Source organism: Sminthopsis crassicaudata, chromosome 2 (assembly GCF_048593235.1).
Source record: "Sminthopsis crassicaudata isolate SCR6 chromosome 2, ASM4859323v1, whole genome shotgun sequence".
Taxonomy (NCBI): domain Eukaryota; kingdom Metazoa; phylum Chordata; class Mammalia; order Dasyuromorphia; family Dasyuridae; genus Sminthopsis; species Sminthopsis crassicaudata.
In genome coordinates, this window is record NC_133618.1 from 656,249,215 (window position 1) to 656,274,461 (window position 25,247).

A 25,247-nucleotide genomic window follows, 5' to 3' on the forward strand; every position below is an offset into this window, starting at 1 on the left:
ACCAAGAACCAGGCGATTGAATACGTCTTAATTTATTTTATTTCTTTACAAATTAAAGATGCATTGAAAAAATAAACCAATGAGGAGAAGTGAGAGGCCCAGGCGTCCCGGGATGGGGGGCAGAGTCCAAAGGGGAGCCAGGCCCACCCACCTCCAGCTCAGTGCCTGCCCTGGGACCCGGCCTGTTAAAAGGTTCAGCTGTCCTAACGGGTCAGTGCCAGCAACCGTGGTGTGGGGCAGGCCTGTCCATCGGGCTTCTCCAACTCCAGCCCCGGGGGTGAGGGGGGGGGGAGAAAGGTGTATGGGAAGGCGGGGGCCGGGGCAAGGCTGCGGGTCAGGGCCAGGAGGGTTGGCTCTGTGAGGTATTGCAAGTTGATGACCAGGCTCCCTACAGAACCATCCAGTGTGAGACACCCCCATTGCAAAGGGGCTCGCTGACAGGCCCCCAGCCCTCATCGTTCTCGTCCAACTCCAAGAAGGGCCCAGGGGTCTCCACCCAGAGGGAACACCAGCCTGGGGCCAACTCCTCCCCCCAGCCTCACCTCCTGTCCCCCAGGGTCTGCTACTCCCCCAGGCCCAGGGGCCTCGGGCCACCCCAGAAGCACTGGAGCCCCCCACCCCCAGCTCCTGTGCCCCCTACATTTCATCCCTAATATAGGAAGTCACTGAGAGGGCTGCACCAACTAGAAGAAGAAAGCCCCCAGCCCTCTCTTCTGTCCCGTGGGACCCCGGCCCAACCCCCAGGAGGCCCAGCCCACCATTCACTCCGTTGGCCCCCTCTCTTGACTTAGAGGCTGGCCCAAATGGACACAGAGCATTCCCAGAGTTTGGGTGCCTCTGCACCCCCAACACTGAGTCACACACAGTGAACTGAGAAACTACATTCATTATGACAGGGTTAGCAGGAAAGAGGGGGATAGGAGTACCTGCCAGCAGCAGGACATAGTTGAGTGGTGAGACACTTGGACCCAGAGAGGGGCTCCCCATCCCCTCCCCCACCCTCCTGAGACTGAGGGGATCTCTGCTTACGTGACTTATAATATATGCAACTGTCCAGATTTCCCTGCTGTCCTGGAGGACTTGTGGGGAGCTGGCCTGGAGCCCTCTGCCCTGCACCCTCTTCCTCTAGCTCAGTAGCTGCCGGATTTCCTTGTGCATGTGACACAGAAAGTCTACATAGGATGCACCCCCATTCAGGCTCTTGTCCTCCACCAAGAAGTGCTTGAACAACATCTCCAGTTTGTCCTCTTGCTTCACCACGATGAGCTGATGCCAGAGCAGAGATTACATGGGAGGATGGTAGAAACAAACCAACCCAACGTCCCTCCTCCGCCATCACTCCCCAGATCATCCTTGGCCCCATAAGACCTTAGGAAGTGAAGGATACAAGGAAACTTGGGAAAAGACCAGTACCTTCATGTATCGGGATCTCTGTGCACGGAAGCTATCAATGAGGTCACGCACCCTTTTAGACAATGGGTTCTCCAGGACTGGCAGGGCACTCTAAGGAACAAAGAATCAACAATTTCCCCTATGGCCAAGTCATCATATCTCAGCCCTGTCCTCAATACAGACCCATGAAGGAAAGACTGCCTCTCTAATCCCTGGAAAAGACCAGCAGGTCCCTGAAACTCCCTTTGCTCATTAACATTACCCACAACCCTCTCTCCCCCTCCCAGATTCCCTGGAAGCCCAGTCCCTCACCAGGCCACTGTTAATCTGGCTGAAGGAAGGGACGCTGAAGAGGCTCTGGACAACACCTTGCTGTACACTGGCCCCAACCCAGAGGAAAAGGTTAAGCCCATTCTCCAGTAAGTACACGTCTCCCTTGCTGAGGCGCTCCTCAGAGGCCCGGATGGCTGGTGGTTCTGCACTGCTTTCCACTGGAACCTTTGTCTGGATTGGGGAAGGGAAAGAGGATCAGACTCTCAGAACCAATAAAACCCTAAACAAGATAATGCCAACCTGGCTCTTGGCTTCTCATTGGTGTTGACCACTTTCCCCTCTCCACCCCCCAGCCCCCCAGTTCACTTTCTTCCTAGCAGCAGCTCATACACCAATCCTCATCCTCACCAGCGGCAGGAGTCGAGGATAGAAGAAGACGTTGGTTTCAGCCACATCCATGGAAGTGACCAACTGCCGAACATAGGCCCGGTCATCAGTGGTGACCTCGGCCCCTGGCTGCAGGACATCACTCTTCAGCACACAATTCAGGTAAACAGGGAGAAGCTTCATGCACTCTGGAAGGATGAGCTGAGGGAGGAAAGAGGAGGAAAACTGAGGCACTCTGGGTGAATTCCTCTCAAAACCAGCCTCGGCTTCCTCCCCTCTTTTCATCACCTCTGCAGCACAACATAAGGTCCACTCCCAACAACACACTTGCAATCACCCCTTGTTCCCAAACCTGTCCAGCAGAAGAAGGGCTGGCACAGTTCTTTCGGTAACAGGCCAAGATCTGGGCACACTGGCTGATGAGAGCATCACGTACTGTCTTCACAGGACTACTCAGGACCCCCCGGTATGCTGAGAGAGGAAAAATGCAAAATAAATAATTACAAGTCACCCTGCTATAAAAAGACATGAATAGTAACAACTAACATTTACATAGTGCCTTAAAAGTTTTCAAATGTATTACAAATATCATATTGCTTTATCCTCACAACAACCCTGAGGAGTTCAGCTATTCTTATCCCTTTTAAGGATAGAGAAACTGAGACAGAAGAGGTTGGGGGAGTGCCCACGGTACTCATTTCACATTCATCTCATCAAACCTAAATAGACAGACCTCTAAGTCCTGTCCCCCACTAGTCCTTGCCTACTCAAGTGCCCATCTCTCACCAAACTTGGCCAGGTAGTTGATGAGCGTGTCAGTCTCACAATTCCGATACAAGTCAGCCAGCTGGGTGCAGCAGTTCAGTGACAGGTTGTGAATGCGGAGTCTCCGCTGTCCGGCACAGCTGGTATAGAGCAGGGCACACTGGACAAGCAGATATGATCAAGAGTCAGGAGGAACCTGTGCCTTTTCTCCTCCCACCCCCACTCACCTCCTTCTCCCTCCTCTCCCTTCCCCTTCCCACACAGCAGAAGGATTTGGGAGGGTGAAGAAGTTAGTATGGACCTGTGATGTCATTGGCCTATGTAAGGAATCTGGCATCAGCAGCAATTCTGCCAATTCTGGCCAAATGACTACTAGAATGGTGTGCTCAGAGTCACAGAGCCACCATTAACACAAATGGAACTCCCAGAATGGCTGCTCACATAGAGAGTCACTGTCATTTCCTTGCGAAGTTTCATTTTCTAACCTGGATGAGGGCTCCACTATCTTCACTGAGGCGATCATCATGCTTGAATTCTACAGTCACCGTCTTGTCTCCATCCAGACCTGCCAGCTCCACATCTGTCGTGTTGCTCATATAGAAGGCCCCAAAGAAATCTGTAGCCCGGATACCTGAGACCACAAAGACAGGGCCAGGACAAAGGCCCTATGTCACAGCAGCTCTGTAAACCTCACCTGAAACCTCCCTCCTTTATAGGTTTCCTCTTGTCCCAGGACCAACCAGTGCTCGTCCGGACCCGCATCACAGCATCAAAGCCGACGTCCTTCTGTACATCCCGACGCAGGTCACTGAGGAAGCGCTCCTGGTCACTTTCCACCTGCAGTTTCCCAGGTCTCAAGTCATATTGCTGATTATCTTCCATCCACCCACCAGATACTTCCATGAACTACTCTCCTCCCAGGCCCCTCAAGACAAGACACTGTCATCAGACACAGTCTAGGTAGGATGGAAATTCCCAACTCTGCCACCATCTTTGCTATTGATTTGAATGTTCACAATCCATACCTGGAAGCAAGCATACTTGTAGATGGAGCCACCAGTATGGTGGGGTACTACCCCAAGGGTGGCCACATCTACATACTGGTTAGGAAAGAGAAACAGGTCCACACAGCATCCCTGGGCCACACACTCCTTGGCCAGGGACTGATAGAAGCCCGTTTGTGGCTGGAATAGAGTCTGGGAAAGGAGAGAAAGAGACAAAGTTATGATCAATAAATACTTCAATATTTACTGAGTATTGTGTAAGATACAAAAAAATGTATCATGTCTACAAGAAGCTACTATGAATCCCAGCTTATTTCTGTTTTTTTTTTGTTTTTGTTTTTGTTTTGTTTTGTTTTTAGGCTGGGGTTAAGTGACTTGCCCAGGGTCACACAGCTGGAAGTGTTAAGTGTCTGAGACCAGATTTGAACTCGGGTCCTCCTGAATTCAAGGCTGGTGCTCTATCCACTGCGCCACCTCCAGCTTATTTCTGAAGAAGGGCGAAAGGCTAAGTGAAAGACAGGGAAAGTGCCAAGAGAAACACGGTCAGTAGGGATAAAGAATGGTCATCTAAGCCCTTGCCCCACTCCACCTTCTCCTTGTCAGTGTTAAGCAGCTTCCTGTCATCTCGGTTCTTCAGCTTCCCTGGGGCCTCTGCAATGGGTAGAGATGTATGGAACAAAAACAGCTTCCCTGGACACTCAGCAGCCTGTAGTTGAGGCAGGAAGGAGAGCCATGAACAGCTACTAGGCAAATGCTTCTTTTTAGTAGCTAATATCTGAAGGGGCTGGAGTCACACATGACATGCTCTATCCTAACCACCCCATTACAGTGCTGTGCCTACCTTCAGGGCTTCCATTCCAGCCTGAATCACAGGAGCAAAGACTGTCTCTGTCTCCCTCGTATCTGCAAACATTTCTGGAATCTGGTCCAGCAAACTGAAGGAGTATGAAAAGTCAGTCTGAACATTTCCCTCCATCATCTTCCTACCCATCCAGGGCCCAACCATCAAACCTTCCAACTGCATACTATACTCCCAATTACAATTCAATCTAGCATGTGTTAAATGTAAAGCACTATGTAAAGTAATGGGGATATAAACAGAAAGTAACACAGGTCCTGCCCTCAGGAAACTTACCATCTATTAAGAAAATTAAGAAATGAATTCAATTAATTATAAGGACAGAATATAAGTACCAAAGAGAAGTTGAAAGGACAATGAGAAATTTGAAAAGAGAAGTCTCAGCTTGTTGCAAGAAAGGGAGGAGAAGGTCCCAGAAGTAGTGAGTTACAGGAAACAAAAAGTTTTTATGAGGCGTGGAGGTTCCTAGAACAGGAGTATTGTTTGGCTGGAACAGCCTCTGTGTCACAGGTAGAAATGGAGGATGGAGGAGTTTTGAGAAGCAGGCTAAGTTCTTATTTTATTTAGGAGGCAAAGGGGAGCACAGAAGTTTTTCAGCAGGAAAACTTAATTGGAGGAAGATGTTCAGAAGATTACTTAGGCAACAATGTGAAGGATGAAAGCAGAATCCCACCAGAGACCCTGGGAGACAAACCCAAAGATCTCCCTAGAAAACTGCTGCCTGTTCCCTTCCCTCTCTCAGCCTCCATCCTAAGTTACTGTGACCCCAACAGCTGGCCCAGGATCCCACCTGGTGATGACTGTCCGGGACTCACTGACGTTGACCAGGAAGCCATCCAGCAGCGGCACAAACATGTCAGCCACATCGGACACCACCATCATCTGGGGCTGGGCCAAAGAGCTCTTCACGTTGTAGAAGTGCAGCACTTTGTTGTAAGTAACAAAACCGACGCGGACAGCTGACTCCTCGGCCCCGCCCTCCCTGTAGGAGGGGACACTCAGCAGATGCTCCCTTCCATCTACGTGCCAGACACCCCATCATCCAGAAGGTTGTCAGGCCAGTGGTCACCTTAGCAACCTGGCTATCCCATGATCCCGGAGAGAAAGGAAGAAATTAGGTCCCTCACCTGGGCAGGAAGTCCAAGAGCGATTTGAGCTCCTCACAGAGGAGCTTGACAAGGCCACTTCTCACAGCATTGTAGGAGACATCAATCATGAAGATGAAGGCAGGGGGGCGAGGGAACTTGTTATTCTGAGGTAGAAACAGCATGAGGGAAAGGAAGCGTTATCAAGAGGCTGACAGAGAGTCAGGAGGACAAAACAGAAAAGGAGAAGGAGGGGCCCAGACAGAGTCCGCCTCTGACCTCACCTTGCAGTAATCCACAGTAGCCAGGAATTCATAAGAGCCCAGGGAAAGTTCAGGCCGATCATAAAAGTCCACCCGTTTACCAGTGTGATCCAGGTGTTGGAAATACTGGGGAGGAACTGTTAAAGGGGATGACGGAATGTTACCAAAAAAAACTATTTTGTCAACTTCCATGAATAAAGAAAGGGGTAGCCTATACTGAAGCTCAGACTTCAAACTCTTAGCTTCACTTCTATATGTTCTCATTTTCCCAATATCCTTTAGATGGAGCAATCAATGACTGCTGTATCCCAAACATATCTCTCTACCCCCCCCCTCCATAGACTGACCTTCAGTAACACAACTGCAAAAGCAGCACTGGAAGCGCCTCCCGCCTTCAATAAACTGCATAAAGGGGCACATGTAGGCTTTGCAACGATTGCAGCGCACAGGGCCTGATTCCCCATGATCCACCACATATGGAGGGGCCTAGGGAAGAGAGGGGAGGAGCTGAGACACAGGGAAACTAGGGTGGGTCAGGTCATCGGATAAGGGAAAGGAAAGACGACTTGGGGATGGGAGAAGGCAGAGATGGAAGAAGGGAAAAAGGGAAGGGAGCAATGGTCACAGGAAATATGTCCCTCAAAGTATGAATACTGTAATCTCCCCCATCCCTAAATATAAATTCTCTCCTTAGTGAGTTGAAGACTGGCTGTACTCAATGTATGTAGTTGAGGGCTGTAACAGAAACTAAGAAGGAAATTCCCAGCTTCTTCTGAAAACTTTTACTTCAGACCCTGTTTTCATTCCTCACGCTCAGAGCTGAAGATTCCTTGCCCTCTATCCTTAACTCCTCCTAAATATGTGAGATTCCTGCCCTCCCCTGAAGTATCTGTAACTTCTGCCCTCCACCATTCCTAAGTATCAGTGACTCCTGTTGTTCCCTTAGGTTGATGAACACCAGCAGGTGAAGATCCTCCAGCCAAGCACCTAACTATCTCCTAAGATGTGACAGAGACATCAAGTAACACAGAAATGGGAAGTAGGGGTCTAAATCTTCAGCCAACTCAGTGTAACCCTTCCAAAACCAGATGGATCAGGATAGGAATAGTCATCAATTTAAGGCCATACTCAACCAGCTCTCCCCCCTCCACTCCCCATGCCCAGAGGTGTTTTTGAGGTCTCTGGGACACATATGCTGCGGATCCTCCCACAGGGGTCTTATTTAAGACAGCTGCTTAATTCTTATTAACCAAGTAGTCTACTTGTTAAGGAACTGGGTTAACAAGAGAAGGATCTAAGCAGAAGAAAAATATTGTCTTCCCCTGCCCCATTCAAGTTTGGAAGATGACAAGGAGGGAAATGGACATGTCAGCTGTTGTCTAGAATGGTGTCCCTAGAACTGGTTCTACAAAGCCCACCCCCTTTACCCAAACCAACTCTCTTTTGTCAGACTGGCTGGAACCTCCAAATCCCCCTACCCAGTCTTATCCCTATTGATTCTTTCTAAACATAGGCCTCAGAATGATAAATAATGAGGCCTTTGGGCTATATATCCTTACAGCTAAAATGCTATCACTAGCTGCACTCGTGGGGGACACAGTAAGCAGCGTGCTGGAGTCAGGAAAAACTCAATCTCAAATTATGCCTAAGACACAAATTTCTCTGAGACATTTCCTTAACTGTAAAATGAGATTAATAAAAATAGAACTACTGTAATCAAACAAAATAATTCTATGTAAAAGCACTTTGCAAAACTTAAAGCACTCAATAAACACTGACTCTTCTGACTACCATTTATTCCCATCTCCCTATTTACTAACCCCACTGTCCAGGACACTCACCTCCTCAGGGGGCAGCCTGGCCAATGGTTTGATGACAGCTGCCAGAGGCACCTGAGCCTGCTTGGCCATGTCAGATGTGCAAGGGATATTATATGATGTACACCGGATATATCGGGGACTTGCATTCCCTGCAAAAAAAAGTAGAGAACCAGACTTAGATCAGTTTCTCTTATATTCCTATGTACAGACATACAACCAGTATCAAAGTAGGCCTTATTGCTTGCCATTAGGAACTAAGTTCTAATTAAACATGACTAAAATGTAATTCTCAAGCTCCAGACCACGGCTGAGTCTACCTCCATCCAATTTATGAAGACCCCTCAGGGATGGGCAATAAAGGTGATGGTGCCTTACTCACCTTGGTCTTTCACTAGAAAGTTGGTGGTAACCAGGGGTGGGACTTGGCCTCGTGCTCCAGTGACAAATGGCTCTGACCCCCGGTTATTCCTATCATCTTCAATGACCTGGATCTGTAGGAATGAGGGCAATGAGGTAAATGTAAAAAGGAAGAAATTATACAACAGAAAACAAGAAATGGAAGAGAATGGAGTTGTACAACACATTCTGATGATTCACCAAGCAATATACTTACACATCCCCAACCTTCTCAACTAGGTCCCTCTCCAATGAGATACCAACAAATGGTTACAAACCCAATCCTCACCCTTACAATCCCCACTCTCAAGCCAGCAGCATTCCAAGTGGGCAAAACTAGGGGATGGAGGAAGGATATATGTCAGGTGGTTGATGAGCTCGGCAATGAAATCTCAAGCCCTACAGATTCCACCCTGCCCAACCTCTTTGGATGATTCTAGGGCAATCCAAACACAGACCCTTAGGGCAGATCAGATTCCCTCTACCCAACATGACTTCCCTTTCTTTCCCATAAGTTACATTCAGAAGAAAAACAAGAGGTGACAAGGTGAAAAAGAATCTATCTAAAATGACCCCACATTCAATGGAATGGGCAAATAGGATAAATGGTAAGGAGGGGAGGGGAACAAACTCTGCCTTTCTCTCAAACGGAGTACTCTAGAGATGAGCACAGGAAAGATACTACATCATGCTACTCAATTATAATCCTAAAATTCCTCCCTTAATCCTTAGAGATAACATTATTTTAGACCAGTTTCTCTTTATCCTACAAAGATGTTGAAGGGAGAAGGAAGGAGAAAAATTTGGTGGGCCAGTGATGATATTCATGAGCACCATGGTCATCTTCTGTCACCCCAAGAAGGGATAAATGAAGTCAACAGTGAAGGAGAAGAGGACCTGCTTCTGATTCCCTCATCTCATATTTCACAATCTTCCATAGCAGAAAGAGGGTAGAAGTCAACATTATTCATGAGTACATGAGGAAGAAGTCCAGAACCTGCTACACCATCCCTCAACCCAAGCAGGCAGGTCCTCTTCTAGACAGTTCAGTCCCTAAGCTACATCCTAAAGCCCCGTAGATCAATGCCCCTAAAGAGATTTGGATTCACCACAATAGGTAAACTAGCATCGAAATGGGAAGACCTGACCCCTACTCTTACCAAGTCTTAAACATAATGCCTCACAGAAGCTAGTGGGAGGGATTAATCAGGTGAGGCTGCTTACTTCTATCATTAGCTTTCTAGAAACTTCACCCCCATTCTTCATTGCTGCTGTTCCCAGCCCTCTACTTTTTTTTGCAACATAGTAAGCAGAGAAATGCATGCTGTTCCTGCCAGTGGGGAGATGGGTGGGTTGAAGGATGAAAGGAACTGGGGAAGGGGTGAACACAGTCAATGAAGTGAAGTTGAAGTCACGGCATGCACAGGTGGCACCAACACGGAGAAGACACGCACTCCCCACACCCGGACTTACTGGGCTAGGAATGGCATCAGGGTCTATTCTGTGCCTGGTTTTCTGCTGAGGAGGCAGCTCATTGAGTTGCTTTTAGTTTGTTTTAATAATAAAGGCAGCAAAAAGACACACGGAGAGAAACAAAAGAACAAGCAGATGTTACTTCTCTCAGCCCTAATGGAGTTAGACACATACATCTGGAGCTCTGAAAACATCGTGAACCAGGTTCCCTCTGGGTGTGGAAGCCCCTACATCCTTGGCCTCTCAGCTCAAAGGCTCTGGTGGCCCAGAGTGTGATGTAGGAGGACAAGGAACAGGGCACAGACGGATGCCAAGCAAGGAGAATACGGGGAAGAGCTGGGCAGACAATGACACTCCACGGAGGAAAAAGGATGTTCCCACTTGACCAGTCACAGAGCAGGTAGCTACCTAGGAGACCCACTCATCATCTCACTGAAAGGGTATGACCTCAAACCAGCTGGCCTTCTATTGCTCCAAAAGAGCTCCAATTACTTGGGAAAAGCTTTGCTCACTCTACCCCTCAGCCAGGAAGGCTGCCATCACCGTAGTGGCTCCTCCCCAGGGACCAGCCCCACAGAGAGTAGAAGAGAACACAATGAAATATGATAACTTGAAAGTATTAGTGAGTGAGCAAACACATCAAATGCTGTGACTGGAATGGTCAGGAAGCTGATTCGAGAGAGAACAACCCCCTGGCATCTAGCCTAATTCTTAGTGGTTCTGAAGTCTCTAACCATCTTCAGGGACAAAATTCATTCTTTCTGAAATACAGTAGTTCTTCTGTAGGCTTTTCAATTCATATATCCATAATGAACTTCTCCTTCCCTTATTATCAATGAAACTGGAATGTTCCAGGGAGGAGACTTTATCTACAGGAAAAATGGTCTTAGCCCATGCTCTAAAGATGAGGTGATCAGTTCCCAAGAGTTTCAAGGTATATCTATTGTGACATACCTCACTAAAATTCACCACAGCTCCACAAAGTCTAGAGGATCATACTATGTTCTGCCCTAACACAATATTCCTCCCTCCTCCCCTTACTGCAAATAATAACAATCAAAATTTACTCTAAACTTTGCACACACTCACACACACACACACACACACACAAATGATGAGAGAAAAGGGCTGAGGTATGTTGCTTAAGATTTATTCCCATTCTCTCCAACTTAACATGAACATAACACACGCACACACACACTCTCATACATGTGTTCATTACTCCTGGCACACGGATGCTCAAACAGTCACAATCACAAGACAGTGTACCTACAGGACTGGGAATAGAATCAGGATCCAAGCGCTTAGGAGGAGGTGGCTGAGGAGGCCCAGGCTGACTGGCAAAGTTGGGTGCTCCAGAGTAGGATCCCCCATAATTGGGCTGAGGGCCTCGAGCTGGTCCAAAGGAGCCTGCAAGGCAAAGGTATAAGGATTAAAACCTCCATGTTCCTCCCTAACCTCTCTCACAAAGCCTAAGACATTCCACAAACATAAGAGATAAATATTAAGGTACACTAATACAACTCATTCACCACCAAATTGGAAAAAAATCAAATGTAAAGTATGTAAAGAATACTAATTAATCTTGGAGTCACACGTCCTTGGATCAGATGCTTAATAGCTGTGGGACCCCAGGAAAGTCCCTTAACTCCCCTAAGCCTCAGTTTCCTCATGTTACATGGAGTTGATACTTGCACTACTTATCCTCTCCTTCAAGGGTTGGGAAAGGAAAGCACTTTGTAAATCTCATATCAATGCAATCATAATAATAATTATCATAAACTCCTGGGAAGGAAAACTGTGGATAAACTCTATCCCATACAAAAAACACTAGTCAAACAAATGATACTTAAAATCATGGCATGTAGAACTCCCAGTTTCAACAAAGTTAACCTGGGAAAGACTCACCGTTCTGTTGCAGCTGATAGCCTGGTTGGGAGGAGTGCATAGGAGGTGGTGGTGGTCCTGGGGGACCAGGCAATGGGGGTTGAGCTTGTGGGGAAGGTGAAGATGCATGGTTGGTCTGGCTCACTGGGGGCCCTCCAAAGCTCTGTCCAGGCATAGGTGGTCCAGCAACTGAAGGAGGCCTAGGAGCCCCTGCTGCTGAGGGTGGGAAGCTAGAAGCCTGCAGAGGGACAGAGCGCTGTGGGGTTTGGGCACCAGAATGAGCCTGGGCTAGGCTAGTAGGTGGAGCCAGGTTCTGAGGGTAAGAACCATAGAGACTGGAGCCTGGAAAATTTCCTGAGGCTGAAGCCATTGATGTAGGTGGTGGGCCTGAAGAACAGAAGAGATAAGTTATTACCATATTTACAAATTGTTTCTGATTTTTTTTTTCCCCTGAGGCTGGGGTTAAGTGACTTGCCCAGGGTCACACAGCTAGGAAGTGTTAAGTGTCTGAGACCAGATTTGAACTCGGATCTTCCTGAATTCAAGGCTGGTGCTCTATCCACTAGATAGAGTAGATACACCACCTAGCTGCCCCTAATTGTTTCTCTATCTACCCAGCAAAGGTGACTATAATTCTCCATTTTTTTGATACCAAGAGGTACAGGGAAGCAGAGTTAGATTATCATAATTTATCAGAACCTTATAGCTTTTATCAGTCATAACTACCAAAGACCCTGAAAACAAAACTCTCAACAGAAAAATGTTTGGCAGTGCTCAGTAGTGCCACATAAAAAGCTGGTGTGGTTTAATAATGGAATTGTCACTAAGACATAAGATTACCTGCTTTGCCACTGCACCCTTAAAGATGTTGTGCCTTACCATTCAACTTGCAAACTGTATCATCCATTAGAGGAATTCCTAGTTTTCTATTTATAACCCCAAGGTTTATATGCTTTAGCCATAGTAAAAACTTAATAAATGTTCTTTTCTCCATTCCTTGGAGGATGGGCCACTCACCATAGCCTAATCCTGAAGGAGGAGGAGCAGCAGCCGGGCCACTAATCTGCAATCCTGCCATCTGAGTGGTCACCTGTGAGTTTGTTGGGAGAGAGCCATAGGGCTGAAATGTAGCAGGCTGGTTCACCAGGGGGGCCACTGGGGCCGGCACAAATGGCTGAGACACAGGGGGCCTGAGGAGAGAGAGAGAATAGAGGTTAATAATAAGATCTAGAAACCTTGGCAAACTTGACAAGAATCTACCCTAAGACTATCTTACCCCTTCTTTTCCCTAGCCTGGGTTCTGCCAAGACTTCATTTCATATCTACACACAAATGGTACAAATTCTTGATGCCCAAAACATAAATTTCTTCAAGGGATCATCAATATAGTGCATTTTTCACTGCATAGATTGTCATTAAGAGATCCAATGCCCTCCTGACTCCCCCCACTTCCCTCCCAAAATATTACCATACGGCCAAACTGGAAATGAAACTCCAAATGAATTAGGATGGTCCTTAGACAAAAATTTCTTTCAAGAATATCACTGAGACAATACTAAAAGCCTTTTCACCTAAGACCCATCAAAGACTATACTCTAATGTCAAAGCCTTCAAGAATCCAAAATCATCTCTTCACTACAATGAGATGTTGGGTTAGAAATTTATGTGATACATCATCAATATTATATGATGATCAATTCTGATGAACATGACTCTTTCCAACAATGAGATGATTGACGCCAGTTTCAATGATCTTGTGATGAAGAGAGCCATCTACCCCCAGAGAAAGGGCTGTAGGTACTGAATGTGGATCACAACATAACATTCTCATTTTTTTTTTTTTTATTGTTGTTAACTTGCATTTTGTTTTCTTACTCGTTTACTTTTTTTGGGGGGGAGGGGGAATCTGATTCCTCTTGTGTAGCAAATTATATGAATATGTTTATACATATTGGATTTAACATACATTTTAACATATATTGAATTGCTTGCCATGGGGGGGGGGGGGATGGAGGAGAAAATCTGAAACACAAGGCTAAGCAAGGGTCAATGTTGTCAAATTATCTGTGCATATGTTTTGAAAATAAAAAGCTTTAAATTATAACAACTCTGAGATACCACTACACACCTATCAGATTGGCTAGAATGACAGGGAAAGATAATGCAGAATGTTGGAGGGGATGTGGGAAAACAGGGACACTGATACATTGTTGGTGGAATTGTGAATCCATCTAGCCATTCTGGAGAGCAATTTGGAACTATGCTCAAAAAGTTATCAAACTGTGCATACCCTTTGACCCAGTAGTGTTACTACTGGGCTTATATCCCAAAGAGATATTAAAGAAGGGAAAGGGACTTGTATGTGCAAGAATGTTTGTGGTGGCCAGAAACTGAAAACTAAGTAAATGCCCATCAATTGGAGATTGGCTGAATAAATTGTGGTATATGAATATTATGGAATATTATTGTTCTGTAAGAAATGACGAACAGGATGATTTCAGAAAGGTCTGGAGAGACTTACATGAACTGATGCTGAGTGAAATGAGCAGGCCCAGGAGATTGTTGTATACTTCAACAACAATACTATATGATGATCAATTCTGATAGATGTGGCCATTTTCAACAATGAGATGAAACAAATCAGTTCCAATAGAGCAGTAATGAACTGAACCAGCTACACCCAGCAAAAAAACTCTAGGAGATGATAATGAACCACTACATAGAATTCCCAATCTCTCTAATTTTGTCCACCTGCATTTTGGATTTCCTTCACAGGCTAATTGTACACTATTTCAAAGCCTGATTCTTTTTGTACAGCAAAACAACTGTTTGGACATGTATACATATATTGTATTTAATTTTAAACTTGAATATGTTTAATATATATATTGGTCAACCTGCCATGTGGAGGGGGAGGGGGAAAGAGGGGAAAAATTAGAACAAAAGGTTTGGCAATTGTCAATGTTGTAAAATTACTCATGCATATATCTGGTAAATAAAAACTATTAAAATATGTTAAAAAAAAAAAAAAAGAAAAAAAGAAAGGAAGGAAGGAAGAAAAGAAAAAGCTTTATAAAGAAAAAAAAGTAAAGAAATTTATGTGACAATACTATGAATCAACTTTTTGGTGGCTCTAATGGTATACTAGTTACATGAATACAATCTGAGGCTTCTTTCCAAAATACAGATATGAGCCATAAAGAAAACAAACTTAGAAAGTTCATCTTAGATTGGCATACTGCATAAGAGGCAATACGTTTGGATGTCAGTTGACTAGGAAGAAGGAAGCTAAAAAACTTCTCAGTTCTTTCTAAATGAATTCTTTATGGTGTGGTTTCATTATTTACTTTCAAGTATTTGCATTCTCCTAATTTCAGACATGGAGGCAGCTAGGTTATTGAGTGGAGAGAGTTCTGGGTCTGGAGTAAAGAAGACCTGAATTCAAATTGAGCCATAAACACTTATTGGCTGTGTGACTCTGGGTAAGTCACTACATTTCAGTTTGCCGTTCTTAATCCACTGGAAAAAAAATTGGCAAACCATTCCAAAATCTTGGCCAAGAAAGCTCCAAGGTCAGCACTGACATATTAGGAGCCACCGGTCACAAAGCACTGGACACAATTCAGCAACAAAAAACATCAGACATATCTATTTGGTTCAGAAACACTATTCAAATATTAGCACCAAGCCACATTTCAAATTATACAAGCTGACAAAACTCATTAGAAATTGTAAAAAACACACACCTACATTGCTGGTAGAACTGAAAATTAGTACAATCTTTTTATACAAAATCTAGAAGTTAAAACAAAAATCAAATAATACCATTATTGGAAACACTAAGAATGTTATCATAAAGTAAAATAAAAAAACATATGCAATAGGTAAAGATGGCATTTATTTAAAAATGATTTTTCATAAATGCAAATGTAATGAACAATCTAAATACTCTGCATTTGGTGAATGAACTATGATATATCAGTGAAATGAAATAGAATCTCAGTGTGCTACAATGGCATTACAGTAATACATTGAGAATCTATGATTTCAGTGCTGAACCAATACAGATTTCAACCCATCTAAAATTTAGTAAACAGGTCTTAGAGAGCTACCTTAGGGTCAGAGAAGCTGTGACCAAATCATGGTCACATAGCCAGCAAGGATTGAAAAGAAACTCTGAACTGAAGAGTCATGTTGCAATTAAACAAGACTAAAGAAATCTGGAAAGATTTGTATGAACTGACATCAAGTAACAAAAGTAGAAAAAACAAAAGAGAGAAAAGTATATATATGAAGATGAATCTTGGAAGATCACAGGTTAAAAGGCCCTTAAAGGCCATTTATGTTAACCTCCTGTTTCATGAATAAGAAAACTAAAGTCCACTAAGGCTAATTTACTGGGCTAAATTCTGTTAAATACTAAGTGGCAGAGCAGTATTCCTGTGGCCTAAAATTGAGAAAGACAAAGAGAAATAAGATATTATGGGCATAGTGTATGAATTAAATAATATATATGTTTAATTGATTTTGTTATTTGAAAGTAAAATCAAAGTCATTTTTAAGGAACTTGGCTAAAGTTATCTTTGGAATCCATGTTAGAGTGCTGTAATATAAAACAAGGTCTTTCTGGTTTTTCTATGAGGTGAAAAAACCTCCCTTGGAAAGAAGCCTAGACAGACTTGCCATCCCAAACTATGGAAAGGTTGACTATATAACCATGTAGACTTTGCCCTCTCACCTCTTTAATTTGTAATCTACAATTAATGATATTCATATATAATGTCTTACTTTTAGAACTTAGTCACTTACTGTTCTATTCCACTACACTGTGGACAAGATTATATTTTATACTCTCTGGCACCTAGCTCATGAAGCACATAATAGGTACTCAATGGATGTTTGCTTCATCAGCCTCCCTTGAATTAGCAAGGATAATTAAGAGCTCATTGCATTCTTATCACACATATTTATTTCATAGCTCCAAGAAGAGAAATGTCACCTGTTCAGCTAACAAAGGTCAGAAACTTTTCCAGGCTACTTTCCTCACTTTCTTTTATTTCAATGTATAAATCTAAATTCTGGGGCCTTCTGTCTTCTCCTTCCTTAAATGAAAAATAAAGAGCCCTGATGGGAAAAGGCCATAAAGGAGAAGCAGCTCCTAAAGGCTTTATGCACTGCTCTGCCAAAAAATCTGACTGGTTTCTCATCCAGGTCCTTCCTGCTACATCCCTCACAAGTTATATCCCAGTCCTCATTTCTTCTTTCTCTCTGAAATAGAGGGGCTACTCTTCTATGCTTGGAGACAGGGCTGGAGTGATCCAGCCAACCCTACATAGAGCCTAGTGACAGGAGCAGATCTAATGGATCTCAAAGTCCCTTCCTATTCTTTCATAGGAGTAGACTCAGTAAGGACAGTAATGTTAATGGCTAAATGGTGTCTAGATAAGAAAAAATCCAGTGGCAGAAAGCCTAGAGCTGAAGATAGAGAATGTGAAACAACCCTAACTAAGAAGCCAATATACCAATAATACCAGCGGAACATTAGGGAAAGGAAATGAGAGAAAAAAAACTGGTGAGGAGAAGGGAAATAGGTTGACAAAGGGCAGAAATGGAAAGAAGAGAGATAAGGGAGGGAAGGGGGGAGGAATAGATCACAAAAGGAAGGGGACCCACATGCACCATTGCCTTCTTTTCACAAAGCCTGAATGTGATCTAACCAAAAGTGACACCAACACTTACCTCTGCATCTGAACAGTGGAGCTAGGCCCATTCTGCACATCTCCTTGGCCAAACTGGCCATATGCAGACTGGCCACTAGGAACTGTAGTTCGGGCTGTAGTAGAGGCTGGGGGTGTTCCCGAGGAAGGTGGAGCTCTTGGCACACCTGGGAGAAATGGACAGAAATTCAGTGATTACCAAAAGGTCTCTTTTTTTCCCATCCTGGGCCAGAGGTTCAAAATAGAGATCAGAGAGCTCAGCCACCCATTGCACGCTCCCGCTGCCTCACAGTGAAGATGACACCTCTGCCTGTCACTTCTAGCCATGGCAGCCCTTCTTGTCCTGAAAGCCCAAACAGAAAGCTCCCCTTCCCCGTATCAGTGTCACTGATTGAGTCTTCTACTAGTCATAAAATCCTTCTGAGATCTTTGTATCAAATCTGCTGACAAACCTTGTGGATTCTACGTTCTCAACATCTCTCCTTTCCTTTCAAGGCTAGGCAATAATCTTCTCTGGTTTGTCAACCTGCTTCAAGTATCTTCCCTCTAGTCTACTACCATTCATCTTCCTAAAGCATAGCTCCTCCTCCCAGTCCCCAACTCAGAAATGTCAGTACCTCCCTATACATTCCCAGGATCAAATAGAAAATTTGGCCCCTTCCAACCTTTCAGGTTTTTTCTCACATTTTACTCCATGTACTCTATAATCCAATAACACTAGCCTCTTTGCTATACCTTGCGCACGTCACTCCATATCTCCCAGCTACATGTCTTTTTATTTGTTGTCTCCCACATGCCTAGAATTCTATCCTTGCTCATATCTGCTCCTCCTTCTCTGACTCCCTTCAAGTGCTAGTTCAAATCCCACCTTTGGCAAGAGTCCTTTTTCAACTCTTCCCCCCCTGCCTCCACGTGTTAGTACTTTTTTGAGATCACCTTCAGTTTACTGAGCAACTTTCCTGTGTGTACATAGGTGCTTGCAGGTTGTTTTCACCATTAAAATATGAGCTCCATATAAGGACAACACCTGTTTTTGCCTTTCTTTTCTTCCCAAGGCCTAGCATAGTCTAACATATAGTAAGCACTTAAATGCCAAATGACTTGACTATTCTTACACTCCTTCTATTTAGTATAGTCTTACCCTTTTACAGCCCAAATATTAACATATTCAAAAAAAAGCACTAAGGATTAGCAATTTAAGATATGTCATTAAGGAGCAAATAAGTTTTACAAGGACATGACACAGACCTTGGCTATGAAGGTGTTTCATGACAGAGTGGGTGAAGGTAGGGAAGCCACCTGTTACCTACTCACACTAGATCCCTGATAAACCTAGATGTCAGAAATCCTCAGTTGTCATGAGTGTTTCCCTAGCAGAACTCAGACGTCTCCATTAACAGCTTCTTATTTATATCCTGATCCTATCTCCAGGCTCCTCTCCCAACTGATGCCATTCATGACTCCATAGTAACATAGTATAATGGAAAGAATGCTTCTTTAGGAGTTAAAAGAGTCAGATTGTAACTTCAACTCCACCACTCTCTATGTGACTGAACAAGTTGCTTAACTTGTCTGGGTCTCTGTTTCCTAATCTGTCAAATGAAGAGTTTGAACTAAATGAACTCTTCAGATCTCTATCTGTGATCCTATATATTCATTTCTATCTTTAAGGGAAGAGGATAACCATCCCTCTATACCCACAAGAGGTTCTGTGGACACTTTGACCCTCCGATTCCCCCTTTTCCCATAAGGAAACTCCATTATCCATTTCTTCTATGCCACTTCTGTTTTCACAGTTAGAATCACAGAATTTCGGAGTTGATAGGGACCTTGGAAATCATCTAGTCTTGATTTTAATCTGCTCAAATAATAAACACTCACTGAAATTAAAACGACTTGCCTAAGGTGAGATATAACTTTTTTGTACCAGAGCTAGAAGTGAAACTTTTCTAAATCCAGATCAGAATACTCTTCCACAAATCTAGCCCAATTTCTTTTGTTCTGTCCTTAGTAAAAGCACCACCACCAGAAGCAACATGACAACTCTGACTTTACAGAAGCATCGTGATATATTTAAAAGAGTACTGACTTAGAAGTCAAGACCTTAGAAGTCAAGAGTGCTATTTACTAGCTCTGAGAACAAATCACTTACTTTAAGCTTCACTTTTTTTTCATCTGGAAAACAGGGATATTTATGTTATCTACTTCAGAGTTGTGAGAAAAGCACTTTGCAAACTTCAAAATACTATATAAATTATCCTTAAAAAGTATGTGAAAATGCTTTGTGAAGTACAAAGTGTTGTACAAATGTAAGGTATTGATACCTATGAAATCATGGCAAAGTTCCCAGAGAGTTCTCAGAGATCGCCCATGAGATGATGCCAAACTCCAGTCTGATAGAGCAGGAGTTCAGATGCCTAAGGTGGACTCTGTCACGATCAAAGTCTCGAACCAGAATAGAGTAGGGACATGTTACAAATCTAAGAACTTTTTTTTTTTTTAACCTCAACTCACTTTCAACATTATCAACTTTGATTCTAATACTTTGTTTTCATTCATCACATTCCTTCCCGAAGTCCTCAGTGGTCTCTTACTCTATATCTGTGAAGTCACCGCCATGACACACACTGAGTTGGGCACACACCAAAGATGTACTTTCTTCTTCTCTGAGTAACTTGAAACAAGGTACAGAATCCCATTTACCCACAATCCTAGGACCATCCTTCCTGAAGGAGTACAAACCCTACAATGAATTTCATTGTGACAAACCCTCCAAATGCAGAGGTGCTTGAAGTACGACTGTGACAGAAGTAAATGATCTCAGCAGAAATCTATAAAAGGCCAAGAAGTCAGACTACACGTGAAAACTCTATCCCTTCTATTGAATAGCCACTTCCTTAAGTCCTTCATTCTATTCAGTCCTGAAAAGCCAAATCCAAGTTCAGGAACCCTAAGAACAAGGCTCCTGCCATCCAGAAGCCTAAAAAGCACTTCTCCCTTCCAAGGTAACTTTTTGCATCTAGTCCCTGCCAATAGGACCTGACAGGCTGTAGTCCAATGGAACTAGAACACCACCTCAAGGTGGTTTCTGGAAGCAATGAATTATCAATGGATACAATGTGGAAGCTACACACCCATTAAATGTCACAAAGGTGAATCAGAACCAGAAATAGGAAAGAGCACACACTCAGTCCACTTGACCCTAAGTGGTAACATAAAGTAGTTACACCACAGCCCCTCTTCAGGGCAGTTTACAAGTAACTCAAACACCTACCTGTCGGAGGCAGTTGCTGATAGCCTGGCATTGGCCCGTTGTAAGCTCCATAAGGACTAGGGGGGATAACGGGTCCTGGTTGCCCACCATAGCTGGATTGATATCCCGTGTAGCCAGGCTGAGGCTGTCCATAGGGCACCCCAGGGGGAGCTGGCTGATTGACATTCATCTTGAGTGCATCCCCAACCTGGCCTCACCTGCAGGGCAGGGGAGAAAGGAGAAAGAAAATAGGGAAGGTTCAGAAACTAGCTTTCCAAAGTTGCAACACATCACATAAGCGACAACTCCGCCCACAGAAGTCTGCTCATGAGCAAAGTCCTCTGAGTTTCTGCTCCCAGTAAAGATGGGTCGGAGCCTCTAATCCTGCAGGTAATTATCCCTGGAACAGAACCGCCCCCCAATGTCCAGGCTCTCATTTCTCCAGGCTGGCTCAACCCGGCACATCTCCACAGTGCGAGTAAAGCCCCTCTTCTCCCCATCCCCAAGGTTACGTGGCTGTCTCAGCATTCCCCTGCCTAGCCCCCAGAGAGAAAGGTGGCCCACGTTCTCAGGATGGGACGGGCGGATCAAAGCTGACAGCAGCATCTCTCGGGGCAAGCCCACCTCCAACCCTTCGCTCCCCTCCGGGGGCTGATAGGCAGCCTCGCTGGGGGCTGTCAACAGAGCCGAAACCCGAGGGCAGCAGGGCCCCGGGTGGGGGGAGGGCCCAACCACGCTTTCTTTCCCCCGACAACGGGGGTGGAATGAAGCCCCCCCCCCCCAGCCTCACCAGGAGCATCTGCTGCAGGGTAAGGGGCAGAATCCCGAGGGGGCGGGGCGGGCTCCCCTTGACCCCGGAGGGGAGATAGGGGGGAGCTGCCCGGGGGAGGCTGACAAAGTACTTGGAAGACCCAAACAGCCGGCCGGCGGGTCGGTCCCGACTGATAGCCGGGGCCAAAGGTTGAAAGGGTGGACAGGCAGGACGACGGGATCACCTCTTCCGGGCAAAGAGGACTCAGGGCTGGGTAACCCCGCACTGCAGACCCGGGGGTAGGAAGGAGGCAGGCAGGGGGCTGGCCCGTCCCGGGAGGGAGAAGGTGAAGGCCCGCCGAAATGGGGGTCCCGGCCCGTCCACTCCCGCCCGGCCGCAGCCCCGCCCCCGGACTCCTCCCTTTCCCTGGCCGCACAGGGCTCGCCCAGGAAGGACCCCCAGGACGTCTAATCTATATCGTCACTTCCCAGCGTCCTCTCAGTCCTCCCGTCTCCGACCTCTCCCCCTCCTCGAGGGCCTCACCCGGCTACGGCTCCAGCGCCTACCCCGGCTGCGCTCCCGGCGTCGCGATTCTCAGGCCCCACTTCCGGTTCCGAGCCGGCCGTCGTGTCGCCGCCGGAAGTGCCTCCCCCGCGCACGGAGGCCTCGGTCTCCGCGGCTGCCACGTCCTCACTAGGACGAGACGTACAGCCCCGGATGTTGCGCATGCGCGGAGGCAGCGCTGCCGCCTCCCTGTCATGGCGGCGGCGGCGGCGGCAGAAGAACCTTTGCTGTTTCTGACGTGTTTCCGCCCCTTGCCAAGATATTATGTCAAGGCCGAGACATCCCGCCCCTTCCCCTAGCACTGCCCCTTCAACTCCCTCTCCCTTTTCAAATCTAAACTTCGATGGCGTTACACCCGGCAGTAGATACGGACTTCCCTAGCACCACTGTGACGTGCTCCTGACCTCTCATCCCAGGCCCAGGGGAGACTGACGCCAAGGACTTTAGCTCGGAGGCCCAGACCCCACAGGCTGCGGAGGCTGCGCGGTTCCCTTTGCCGAGCCCCGGGCCCCGCTGCAGAGCCCCCTGCTGGCTGCTTGTATGCATGCAGAGACGCATGCAGACCTAGAATGGAAGCTCTTAGAAGACAGGCTCCCCTCCCTAGGGCCTAGTAGGGTTCCAAGCCTTAGAGACAGTAGACTGGTTAATTACAGAGCCTTTCCCGCAGGGAATTACAACCTGAAAGGACTGTACCTGTCTGCAGGTTTGGGGACAGGATTGGGGGATAGGAGGATGATGATGATGATGAGACAACGACGACATCGATAATAAGGGAAAAAATAGAAACTGCAAAGATTTCACTCCTATCAAATACGGAACAAGACATGACCTGGTGGCTATAACTATGCATCAGAGAAATACGCTGTTTCTCATGAACTGACATCGCTAAAATCCTTCGAAAAATCTATGAAAACCAGAGGAAAACTGGACTGGAAGCAGGGGCAAAGCAAACTGTTGTTCACTGGTGCTCAGCCATGATGCGTAACAGTGTAAGAACCAGCTTCCCATAGCTGCGGAGGCGCAAGAACTCCCACATAATCCCCGAATTACAGGGAACAACAAGCTTTCAAATACAGAGACTGGGTAGAAGGAAATAGAATGGCATCCGTGCATTCTACATTGCCTCCTGTCTGCTACTGAAGCTGGAGAGGATGCTTGCAGCAAGTCTACAGAAGGGAAGCGTACATCATCATTTCATTCAACTAAAAAAAGTCATTTTACATTGAACAGAAAGGAATAATGGCAGGAATAGAGACTTTCTAGTTGGATTCCATTGAATAAGATGTACTGCTGGAGAAACTGAGGCAAGATAGAGATCGGAGAGTTTTTAATATTTTATCTGGTTTCTGAGAAGTGATTTTCTAGGGGGCAGCTCAGAATCCATTATTTCCCCCAGGGTTGAATTGGACTTTCAAAGAATTCAGCGTGGAATGTGAGATTCCAGTGATGGCTCTAATCTGGGGTTCTCAAACTACAGCCTGCAGGCCAGATGCAGCCCACCAGGTTCTGGCAAATGGGCTGAGGGGCAGAGTGAGGTTTTGTTTTACTGTAGTCCGGCCCTCCAACAGTCTGACGGACAGTGAACTGGCCCCTGTTTAAAAAGTTTGAGGACCACTGAGATCAGGGGAGACAAAGGCAAGGGGTAGAGCCGAAACTTTGGTGAGCACAGGATTTTCCAGCAAGGGACCATCAATTCAGTTCTGACAGGTTGAGAGTAGGACTTAGGAGCCAGGATATCTGAACTCCCCCTTATTTGAGATAAGGCATTTGAAGTTTTATCTTTTGGAACGCCAGAGTGGCCAGATCTCTACAGCCCTAATTATCTCAGCCCCAATGAACAGGAAAGGGGGGTTGCAACCAGGGGGACTGAGGCAGGGCAATAAAAGGAAACTGGGGCAAGATAATAAAAGGAAACTGTGGCACAACACAGATAAAAGTGATTTCTCAGGAACAACAATTTATTATTGCCATAAAATATGAGAACAAGATAATAAATATGATTAATATTTTTATGGATCACAGTATTGTCCTGGTAGTGCTGCAAATCACTGGATAGTATGATTCCCCCCAAATCAAAATTATAGGAGATCCAAAGTACAATGTATAGAGACATGATTTTATATATGAGGTGTTAAGTGAGGATTAATTCCAAAGACTAGGGAAGTGATAAGCCTGACATATCCTGCCCAGATCTTTACTTATTTATAATACTATGTTCAGTTCTAGAAAGCATAAGAAAGACTTTGTCAAAATGAAGGATGAACAAATAAGGATAGTAAAAGTCCTTATGATAATATGATTGATTGAAAGAATTGGGAATGTGTAACCTGGATAGGAGAAACTGGTGGGAATATCACTGCTTTAGTGCTTTAAGGTTTGTAAGCAGTTTTAAAAACTATCTCATTTGATCCTCCAACACCCCTATGAAATAAGTGCTATTACTATCCCCATTTTACAGATAAGCATACTGGAGTTTAAGCAATTTGCCCCATAGCTAGTAAATGTCTGAGTTCAGATTTTAACTCAAGTCTTCATAACTCCCAGTATAGTGTTTCATCCATTTTCCCACTTAGCTGCCATGTTTTCTGTCTTCATGTATTTGAAGGATTGCGAATAGAAAAGGCATTTGCATTTCCATTTTGCCCCAGAGGACATAGACCCCATTTGGAACATAGACAGAAGTTTAAAGCAGTTTCAAGTTCCTTATAAAAAAATATTTTCCTAACATTTAGAGCTATCCAAGAGGAGGTCTTCAGAGAAAGACTGGGTGAACTCATTTTGATGTGCAGAGAGAATTTCTATACAAAGGTGGTTTGGAGTACTTGGTCTCTGAGGTGCCTTGTAACTTGGGGCATCTGTAATTTTATGGTGGCTTTCAAAGGTAGGCTGTAGCAAAAGGCTTCCATTACAGTAGATAGTTCATCTATATAAGATCATTCTAACAGTTGATACTTTTGTAGCACTTTTAAAATTTAGAAAAAACTATATATACATCTGATTTTAATTTCATTATAATCCTAAGGGTAATAACTTTTTCAGGTACTGCTTTTCCCATTTTAAAAATGAGGAAACTGGCTTTAAAATGTTAAGTGAGATGCCCATAAATGTATATCAAATAAATTAAAGCTGAAAATTAATCCCATATCTTGCCTTACTATGGATGCAATGGTCTTTCCACTGTAGCACAAGGAATTTCACTTTGAAGGAATTTCAGAGTTCAAGAACAAAAATTATTGAGATGAAAAAGTATGCATAGGTTATGATCTACACTAGAAGAAAGAATCTCTATCATGAATCCATCAAAGACACGTTCTTATTACACTTTACAATTTAGAAGCATTTTTCTCACAATAACCTT

General features: G+C 45.0%; 1 protein-coding gene across 7 annotated transcripts; it reads right to left on the reverse strand.

The window, feature by feature from the left end:
- Positions 1-21: 21 nt before the first annotated feature.
- SEC24C (SEC24 homolog C, COPII coat complex component) lies at positions 22-25,024 on the reverse strand. Of its 7 annotated transcripts, none has more exons than XM_074296787.1 (24): positions 21,869-22,016; positions 20,596-20,792; positions 17,344-17,488; positions 12,622-12,794; positions 11,626-11,991; positions 10,991-11,127; positions 9,718-9,786; positions 8,228-8,339; positions 7,870-7,997; positions 6,376-6,514; positions 6,050-6,165; positions 5,808-5,932; positions 5,471-5,662; positions 4,663-4,756; positions 4,411-4,527; positions 3,843-4,013; positions 3,558-3,654; positions 3,303-3,448; positions 2,839-2,977; positions 2,405-2,523; positions 2,074-2,253; positions 1,705-1,896; positions 1,414-1,503; positions 22-1,266 (listed from the first exon to the last, which is right to left on the reverse strand). In XM_074296787.1, the coding sequence occupies exons 2-24, from the start codon at positions 20,762-20,764 to the stop codon at positions 1,126-1,128; spliced, it is 3,357 nt and encodes a 1,118-aa protein (XP_074152888.1). In that variant the 5' UTR covers positions 20,765-20,792; positions 21,869-22,016; the 3' UTR covers positions 22-1,125. The 7 variants fall into 7 exon arrangements, with proteins under 7 accessions (XP_074152888.1, XP_074152889.1, XP_074152891.1 ...); XM_074296788.1 differs by having other exon boundaries at positions 21,892-22,008; XM_074296790.1 differs by lacking the exon at positions 21,869-22,016 and adding an exon at positions 21,570-21,721.
- Positions 25,025-25,247: the final 223 nt, after the last annotated feature.